At 47.7% G+C, this 10,316-nt stretch overlaps 1 protein-coding gene across 1 annotated transcript; it reads left to right on the plus strand.

The window, feature by feature from the left end:
• Positions 1-4,877: 4,877 nt before the first annotated feature.
• On the plus strand, positions 4,878-7,181 carry LOC106448811. The gene is made up of 4 exons (XM_013890642.3): positions 4,878-5,080; positions 5,201-5,702; positions 5,832-6,179; positions 6,225-7,181. Exons 1-4 carry the CDS (start codon positions 4,878-4,880, stop codon positions 7,179-7,181), a joined length of 2,010 nt encoding a protein of 669 aa, XP_013746096.3.
• Positions 7,182-10,316: the final 3,135 nt, after the last annotated feature.

A 10,316-nucleotide genomic window follows, 5' to 3' on the forward strand; every position in this document is an offset into this window, starting at 1 on the left:
AAGACGAAGTGTGTGAACCAAATCGATCGACCCCTCCGTTCTGTGAAAGGTGTAAGAAACAAATATTTTAGGAGTTCAAAACTAGCCTTTCTGAAATATATCATGAGCCTACATAAAAACCCAGAATTTATTAATCATGATTCGGCTGAAAAAAAAAAAATAATAATAATATTGATTCAAGTTAGCCCAAAATTTATAATCTCAATTTAAGCTGAGCTGACATGGCAGATTTTAATCTTTCTATTGGCTGATTTTTTAAGCATCCGCAGACAGGCTAAAAAGCTAACTCAATCCTTTTTATATATTGGAACTAGATCTTTTATACGTGTTGCGTGCGGATTGTTTGTTATAATTAACTATCTATTTAATCATTTGTTTATGTTTATTTTAAATAATTTACATTATTATTTGTGAAGTATTTTTTGCTTCTTTCTAAACTAGTATTTTTTGCTTCTTTCTAAACTTTCACTTTAAAAGTTAGAGAAGCTAAAATCTTTACTATCTTTGATGAATAATTAGATTTGGTAATATATAATTAAGCATATTTGTTTTAGAATATTAATTTGATAACTATTATTATGAAAAAATAAATTATATTGTGTTATAAAGTCTTTTTTTAATTTAATAAATAAATAAATTATTAATATATACTTACCCATAAATTAGAAATGAATTTTATTGATTTGATAATTATAATTATATAAAAATAGTTTATAATGTGTTATCAAAAAAAAAATATTTTACATCATATATTTTAGAGATAAGTCTCTATATACATATTTTATATAATTTTTATGTATACATGGATGTTTTCAAGTTTTTCCGTGATAAAAGATAATTTTATTATATTTTTTGTCATATTAAAGAACTGGATATTTAATTTTTACTAAATATTTCAAACGAATTTCAAATTTATTCTATGTGATAAAAATATTTATGTTATGATGAACATTTTTGTAGATATAAAAATTTGGTTGTTTTAATTTATTATTAAATATTTTGAAGGCATGAACAATAAATTATTCTAATAGTATTTGAATTGATAATGTATTTGTTTATAAGACTTTGGGGACGTGTTCAATTTCAAAATTATAGATGTAATATATATCCAAAAAATGAATAAATGTAATCCACTATTTGATACAACTTCTATTACCTTTTCTCAAACTTCTGTTACTTACAAATTACCAAACGCTTTCCACATCTGACTTCATCTCTGAATAGAAATGATTTTGTTCATGTAGAGGATGGATTTGACCACCCCACAAGGCCCGAAGAATAGAAAGGCCTGGCCCAGACTAGGTAGAGCGACGGCTCGATCGGTCGGCTCAAGAGTCAGGTGTTTCGGCTTGACTCTCGAGTACTTTTAGTCGGTCATCGTCGACTGAAGTATATTCGGCTCAGTGGCTGCTCGGACGCCCGTGGGCTTTTCGGCCCAGCAGAGGAGGCCCTCCAAGATGGCGTAAATTAGGTCAAGGACGAAACATCATGACGACTATATAAGGGAAAGGGGAAACAACGAGAGAAGGATCCAAAATCATTGACTAACACTTGGCGGCTAGATTAGGGTTTTCACCTTTGCTTCATCTCACCGTTAGTTGTACTTTTCCGGTAGCTCATCGAGCCACCGGCTTCCTCTCTGTCGCATTCTCTTCATTTCTCTTGTAACCGACTGAACGTTTTCTTCGACCATAAATAAGACGTCTTTGTTAAACCCACATCTTCTTTACTATTACCGTTTTCCGATCAAACAGTTGGCGCCCACCGTGGGGCCACTAGCAAAGTAACGTCAGAACTATGGTCGTTAGCAACGACAGTTCTTCGTCAGGTGAGGAGCGCGAAGCTCTCGAGGTGACGCCGGCTCCAGAGGTGACACCTACGCCTACACCAGTAACTCCTGCGTCTATGGAAACTATCCTGGCACGCCTCGTCCTACAAGAAGCAGCGCAGAAAGCGGCAGTTGACCAAATCACGGCGATAGCAAAGATCCTTGCTCCTATCGCTGCAAACGCCGAAGCTTCAACGACGCAGTATCGTCGACACCTGTTCGCCACAGAACGAACCACCAACGTAGCACCTACGCGGGATAACGATAACCAAAGCGCTGGTAACGACATCAACGCGCACACCGCAAGCAAACTAGCTGCGTTGAAACAGTCGGTCCTCGACATCAATTCGAAGATCCGCCAGGTGACGACGTCCGCGCCCCAAATCGAGTATGTACTTGCGGAATCTCCTCGTACACCCTTCACACAAAAGGTTACCGGCGTGCGGCTCCAGAAGATGGAGAAACTCCGTCTTCCGACCTTCAAAGGTCTCTCTGACCCTTCTACTCACGTCACGTCGTTCAACATAGCGATGCGACGCGCAAACCTGACCGACGAAGACAAGGACGCCAGCTTTTGCCAACTCTTCGTCGAAACCCTAGAAGGACCGGCCCTTACTTGGTTCACCGGCCTCAGAGAAAACTCCGTCGACTGTTTCCACGACCTCTCAACGGCTTTCTTTAAGAATTATATCATGTTCACCAACCAGGAAGCGGCCGTGTCAGATTTGTGGAACCTCACTCACGCCAGCGGCCAAAGCCTCCGCGACTTCATGGAGAAGTTCAAAGCTATTGTCTCGAAGATTGATATTCCCGACCATATCGCTGTCGAATCTTTGATGAACACCTTGCACGTCGACTCCGCATTCTGTCAGGATCTCTACCGATACCCGACAAAATCTGTCTCCGACGCCATCGCTCGCTCGCACAACTTTATCCGCATGGAAGAAGACACAAGAGCAAAGTTCGCAAAAGAAGCAGCAGCGAAACAGCGACCCGCCCGAACAAACGACACCCGTCCCGAGCCCTGCCAGCACTCCTCCGGTTGAAATACCACTCAGAAGCGAGGCTACGTTAGCTTGGTCGGTGATGAGGAATCTCCAAAATCAGCATCCATCACGCGGGAGAAAGGCTGGAACCACTGGGATCGAGACTCCGCTCCAAAGCAGTCAAGCTCTTCCGAACCAGCGAGTTCAAACTCCGAGGAGCCAAAAAAATGGTGCCTCTACCACAAAAGGGATTCCCATGATACGAAGGAATGCAAGGTCCTCATCGGGCAGTTTTTTGACGGGATCACTAATGGGACAATCCAAATGCCCACCTCTCCTACGACACTGAAAAACACCAAAAGCTGGAGTAAGAACAAGGAGAAGAAGGCACAGAAGTCTCAAAAGAATACGGCCCCGAGCGAGGAAAGAGCAAGCCCTGAACGCACTCCCGTCAACAACGTCGGCCCCGCCAACGATTCGTCAGAAGACAAACACCCGCGTCGCCGGCGACAAGTGGAAGTCATACTCTCCCGCCCTTGTGACTCCTCTGATGATGACGTCCCGACAGTGCAACCAGATCTGCGCGATAAATTGGACAGCAAGGATAAGCAGTCTCTCACTCCCTCGACAACAATAAAGACCTGTGCATTCTATTGAAGCGAAAGAGCGCCACGAACGAAAACACAGGAACCGCCGACCTCCGTGCGACCAACTCAAAATGCAACGCCCGGAGAGTCGGTCAAATTGGCGACCTTCGTGACCAGCTCAATTCGAAGGCCGACGACCTGCGAATCAAACTCAATCGTTCGAAAGGGTCCGATCTGCGACGACGTCTCGAATCAAAAAAGAAACAGCCTGCAGAAATTCCTACATTCGAGAACACAACTGACGATTTGAGGAAGCAACTCGAATCAATGCGAGCTACCCGAGCCCCGCACATTAGCGTCATAATGGGCGGATCACCACCTTGCGGTGACTCGGTTCGAGCCGTCAAAGATTACAAACGTCAAGCAACCACCTCTAAGAAGTGGCCTTCTCCAGTCGAAAATGATCACCAGATCACTTTTTCGGCACTAGACACCAAGGGCGTCCACATGCCACATAACGATCCTCTCCTCGTCGACCTTGACATCGGCGAATGTCTAGTCGCAAAAGTCCTGATTGATACCGGCAGCTCAGTCGATCTCATCTTTTGCGACACACTCGACAAAATGGGAGTTGATTTAAGGGATATGAAGCCTTCCTCTCGCACGCTCACCGGCTTCAACGGAGCCTCGGAGCAAATGATCGGGACAATTCGCCTTCCAGTATACGCAGGTGGTATAACCCGCACCGTCAAGTTCTCCGTCATCCGCACCAAAGCACCCTATAATGCCATACTCGGATCACCATGGCTGCATTCCATGAAAGCCGTCCCTTCGACTTATCATCAATGCGTCAAGTTTCCCGGAAAAGACGGCAAAACACAGACGATTCGGGGAGATCAACAAGCCGCGAGAGAACTACTGATCGCAACTGTAAAGATGCAGCAGCAAGCCTCCCTTGTCAACTCCGTCAGTAAACCATTCCACAAGATATACCCCCAGAAGGATGAAGTTCGCGAAGTCGCAATTGATGAGTCCGACCCGACGAAAATCATCCGAGTTGGCGTCTACCTGTCCGACGACATATGTTCAAGGATCATCTCTTTCATCAAAGACAACACCTAGACGTTCGCCTGGAAGACTTCCGACATGAAGGGGATCGACCCCGCAGTTACCTCCCATGAACTGCACGTCGACCCGACGTTCAAACCCATCCGACAGAAGCGGCGAAAAGTCGGTCCAGAACGATCTAAGGCCGTAAACGAAGAAGTCGACAGGCTCCTCGGCGCGGGTTTCATTACCGAAGTCCGATACCCCGAATGGTTGGCTCACCCGGTTGTCGTCAAAAAGAAAAACGGCAAATGGCGCATATGTGTCGACTTCACGGACCTCAACAAGGCGTGCCCAAAGGACAGTTACCCACTCCCTCATATCGATCGTCTCGTTGAATCAACTGCTGGTAACGAACTCCTAACCTTCATGGACGCTTTCTCGGGATACAACCAGATCTTGATGCATCCCGATGATCGCGAGAAGACAGCATTCATCACCGACAGAGGGACCTACTGCTACAAGGTGATGCCCTTCGGGCTAAAGAACGCCGGCGCGACTTATCAGCGACTCGTCAACCGAATGTTCGCTGATCAGCTTGGCAACACCATGGAAGTGTACATCGACGATATGTTAGTCAAATCGTTCAAGGCCGACGATCACCTAAACAACTTACGCGACTGCTTCAAGATCTTGAACGACTACGGGATGAAGCTCAACCCGGCCAAGTGTACCTTCGGTGTCACTTCGAGAGAATTCCTCGGCTACATTGTCACTCAACAAGGAATCGAGGCTAACCCCAAGCAGATCTCAGCGATCCTCGACCTTCCAAGCCCAAAGAACAGCCGCGAAGTACAGCGACTAACCGGACGCATAGCAGCTCTCAACAGGTTCATCTCGCGGTTAACCGATAAGTGTCTTCCCTTCTACGAGGTACTAAGGTGCAATAAGAGGTTCGTCTGGGACGAAAAGTGCGAGGAGGCGTTCAATCAACTCAATCACTACCTCACAACCCCCCCAGTACTATCGAAGCCAGAAGCCGGCGACACATTGTCCCTCTACATAGCCATCACATCCTCCGTCGTCAGCAGCGTGCTCATTCGAGAAGATCGGGGAGAACATAAACCAATCTTTTACACCAGTAAAAGAATGACCGAGCCGGAGACGAGATACCCAACACTCGAAAAGATGGCCTTAGCTGTCGTCACCTCGGCCAGGAAACTGCGATCCTACTTTCAATCGCACACGATTGAAGTACTGTCCAACCAACCACTCTGAACGGTTATGCAGAATACTAACCAGTCAGGACGGTTGACTAAATGGGCGATGGAGCTGAGCGAACATGACATCGTGTACAAGAATCGCACAGCAGCAAATTAACAGGTCCTTGCCGACTTCTTGATCGAGTTAACACTAGAGCTGGAGCAAGACCTCATCCTACCAAGTGTAAACTGGGTCCTACACGTCGACGGTTCATCCACGAGTAAAGGGTCAGGAGCAGGAGTGCAACTGCAATCACCAACAGGAGAACTCATCCGGCAGTCATTCAGTTTTGGATTTGCGGCGTCAAACAACGAAGTTGAGTATGAATCCCTCATCGCAGGGCTCCGTCTCACCAAGGCAGTGAAAGCCAAAAGAGTCAGCGCTTACTGCGACTCTCAACTTGTCGTAAGCCAGTACTTCGGCGATTACGACGTCCGCAACGAAAGGATGGACGCCTACCTCAAACTCGTCCAAGACCTCACGCGAGACTTCGAGTTCTTCGAACTCACGAAGGTTCCTCGCGGAGAAAATGTCTGTGCCGACGCCCTCGCTGCTCTAGGAAGCAAACTACACGATCAAGTCAAGAGGACAATCTCAATCCATAAAATCGAGAAACCGAGCATCGATACGAAGGCAGAGCAGACTGCGATTGCAGCAGCGATTAGCGAAGCGATGGACATCGACGAAGCAGAACCTCCTTCGCAAGATGATCAGCCAACAGATTGGCGCAAGGAACTCATCGATTACCTCGCTGAAGGTTTATTGCCCACCGAGAAATGGGACGCGCGGCGACTGAAGCGACGTAGCGCACACTACGTTGTCTTGGACGGGGAACTACACCGATGGACCGCGACGAAGGTGCTACTCAAATGTATCTCCGGCGAAGGAACGAAACTAGTCATGGCCGAAACACATGAAGGAGCAGCAGGCAATCACTCGGGCGGACGAGCTCTCGCATTAAAAGTAAAGAATCTCGGATTCTACTGGCCAACCATGAACGCCGACTGCGAGACATACGTGCGCAAGTGCGACAAATGCCAGCGTCACGCTTCCACCATACACAGCCCACCGGAGTTCCTTCATACCCTAACTGCTCCATACCCATTCATGCGATGGGGAATGGACACCATCGGTCCGATGCCGGCATCTCGCCAAAAGAAGTTCATCCTGGTCCTCACAGATTACTTCACCAAGTGGGTTGTAGCCGAAGCCTATGCCAGCATCACCGACAAGGAGGTGCAAAACTTCGTCTGGAAGAACATAATCTGCCGACACGGGCTCCCATACGAGATCATCACAGACAACAGTTCACAATTCATCTCGCATCATTTCAAGGGATTCTACGACCGATGGCAAATTCGACTCAACATGTCGACCCCGAGAAACCCACAAAGTAACGGCCAAGCCGAGTCGACGAACAAGACCATCATCGACGGTCTGAAGAAACGACTCGACTTAAAGAAAGGTTGATGGGCAGATGAACTAGACGGTGTCCTTTGATCCCACAGAACCACTCCTCGCGGAGCGACGAAGGCTACACCCTTCTCGATGGCCTACGGCGTCGAGGCAATGGCTCCCGCAGAAGTGAATGTGACGAGTTTGCGCCGATCGCGAATGCCACAAAACGTCGAACTCAACCGCGACATGCTGCTCGACGCACTCGACGACATCGAGGAAAAGCGCGACCAAGAACTACTCCGTATCCAGAATTACCAGCATCAAATCGAGAGCTACTACAACAAAAAGGTCAAATCGCGTCCCCTCGAAAAGGGCAATATTTTCTTAAGAAAGGTCTTCGAAAATACTAAGGAGTGGAAAGCAGGCAAGCTTGGAGCCAACTGGGAAGGACCATACAAGATAGTCGAAGTCATCAAACCAGGAGTATACCGCCTCGAGACTTCAACAGGCGAAGCAGTACCGAGAGCTTGGAACTCCAAACATCTCCGCCTCAAAGGCCACTTTTACTCACAATCTAAGAACTACGAATGGCTTGATTCCCGCAAAGGGATACGTAGGCAGCCCAAAAAAAAGGGGTCCAGCCGAAATAAAAAAAAATGACAAACCTCCTCCCCGAGGAATCGATCTCCGAAGCAGACGATCACTTAAGCGATGCCTACACGAGCACGCCCCGGCTTCTCGAACAAGCGTATCGGTACTCGCATCCCACGTTGGATATGTCCTGATCTGACACGTATTCACGGGAGTCGACCGTGTAGCGATTTAAACCAACACGGCCGAGACAATGACTCCAACTCACCCTGTAATTTACTAAGTAAGGTCTGGCCCACCGAACGCTTGAAAATTACGTTAGGATCGATTTGGAACCGTCAACGTTGAGAACTCATAATTAACAACGAAACTCAAATGACGAACGATCGCGAGTCAAAGAGACCGACCGAGACAAAGTCATGACGAGCTTAACACTACAACGATTCGGTATCTCGAATAACGTTTATACTAAACAAACAAAGTCACTTCGAATCTTGAGAAATCAGGCATTTGATAGACAAGTACAATAAAAGATAAACAGTTAATACGATTCGAAGAGCTGGAAATAACAGAAGAAAAACAACAAAGTAGAAACCTCAAAAGGCAAAAGTCTAAAAAAAGCAACAACACAAGTCCTCCGGGACTGAAAAGAAACAACATACAAGAGAAGCTAGTCCTCCCGGTCGCTTTCACGATCGTTGAGGGCGGAGAGCTCCGAAACCCTGACGCTCGACTCACGAGCAGCCGGAGAAACATGCACTTCGTCTGATCTCGGGACGATCTCTGGATCAGCCAAAGGACCTTCAAGAAGAGGCGTCGGGTCTTCACGTCGCTCTTCAGTCGGATGAGTAGGCGGAACGTGAAGACTCGCTGCAGTCTCCGGATCGATCAAGCCGGCGTTGGACCCGTACGGATCGAGACTCGCCAAGATTCGAACATCCACAAACTGAGAGTCCAATACAAGGGGAGAAAGTGTGAGATCTCCCTCGGGTATCTCGTCCACCTTGAGCTTCTCGGCTTCCTGCTCGTATTTCTTTTCTTGCTCGGCGAATATCTCGATAGTGGCTTGCGAGATGTCGCTCCCAGCCCTCTTTAAGGCCTCAAGTCATTTCCTGGTTTCGAAGGCTTGGCTATGAAGCAACCGGACCTCCTCGTAGGGACCTCGTCGCTCTTCTTGGGAGCGGATCTTAGCGAAGCGACGATTAGCTTTCGCGGCCATCACGGCCTCAACTCTTCCTCTTTCCCTCATCACTTCCAGGATTCTGGAATCTCTAAGGCGCCTCATCTCTCTTTCATGAGAAGCAGCGAGCGAAACCTTCTCGCTCTCAAGTTCGGCGTTCCTCCGCTCAAGCTCACGGACGACTCCTCGGGATGCCTCCAACTCGGCTTTGAGCTCGTCTCTTCGAGCAATAATGCGAATAACCATCCCGTTAAGCCTCTCGACGTCAGCCCTCGATGCATTCAGCTGGCGAGCAGAAGCTTCCTCTCTCTCCGCGTGCTCCTTTTTAGCCAGCTCGAGTTCGCCCAAACCTCCCTTCAGGGCAGTGTCGTACTTATCAATCACGACGTTCGTCGCGCTATCCCCCTAAACAAACGAGGAAATGAAAATTGTAAGAAAAAGTTAAGGAACGAAAAAAAAAAAAAAAGAGAAGAGACCGAGCCGTTTACCAGCAGCTTGGCCCTCGCAGCTTCCTTCCTCGTATTCACTCCCGAAGATGAGGTCCTTCACAGCGGGCAAAGGTTTCGCCCTCCCCCTTAGTTGGCGAAGGAACTCTCCGCACTTCTCGGGAACGTACACTAGAGGGGCCGGTCCCTCGTAGTGAAACGAAACCTTGTCTGGAAAGTTGACTCCGGGCACCCTCCTTAAGATAGGGGAGCCGCGAGAAGAAGTACCGATCTGAGCGGCCCCTTCTCCAATGGGAACCGGAGTTCCCTCGCGAGAATACGCCCAAATAGGAGATCGCGCCTCGTCGCCAACCTCATCGTTATGCCTCCTGATCAAAAGCGGCGACTCTCCGCTGTCTTCTTCAGAACCGTCCGGACGGGCGGCATTAAGAGAAGTTTCAGCTTCCTCCCCTTCACCAACTTCCTCCGCATCGTTCCGCTCTCCCAAGATTTCAGCCTCAGAAGCCTCCTCTTCGGGTTGAAGTTCTTCTTCTTGAACATCACCCCCCTCAATCTCAGTCGGTTCTTCGGGATTCTCCGACTGCTCGTCAACGGGCTTCTTTGTCCTCTTCTTCTTCTTCTTCTTCTTCTTCTTCTTCTTCTTCTGGGGTTCGCCAGAAGGAGGAACGTCGCTCACCTCCTCGGCGCTCCCCTCGACTCCCGAGCCGCCCCTCTTACCAAACTACGACATTAGTTTGGCATCCACTTGCAAGAGATAGAGAGTTGTTTCAGGTTACCTTCATGAACTCGCCATGGAGATTCTTAAGAAGCTTTTGTATCTATCTACATCACAAGATTATAGATTAATCCGAAGACACAGAGAATATTTGCAAAGTGTATTCCTGTTTCCTTTTATATACTACGTTCACAAGATTAGAAAGCCAAGCAACAACACAATATGGAAAAGAAGACATATGCAAGGGAGTTGTTTATGATCATAGTAATGAACAT

The sequence above is a fragment of the Brassica napus genome, chromosome C2, assembly GCF_020379485.1.
Source record: "Brassica napus cultivar Da-Ae chromosome C2, Da-Ae, whole genome shotgun sequence".
Classification (NCBI taxonomy): domain Eukaryota; kingdom Viridiplantae; phylum Streptophyta; class Magnoliopsida; order Brassicales; family Brassicaceae; genus Brassica; species Brassica napus.

Excerpts from the sequence above, each read along its gene's own strand:
- LOC106448811 (XM_013890642.3), top strand. The coding sequence starts at position 4,878 with ATGGACGCTTTCTCGGGATACAACCAGATCTTGATGCATCCCGATGAT. Across the intron at positions 5,703-5,831 it reads TTCAATCGCACACGATTGAA|GTCCTTGCCGACTTCTTGAT; the intron begins GTACTGTCCAAC and ends GCAAATTAACAG. Across the intron at positions 6,180-6,224 it reads TGGACGCCTACCTCAAACTC|GTTCCTCGCGGAGAAAATGT; the intron begins GTCCAAGACCTC and ends GAACTCACGAAG.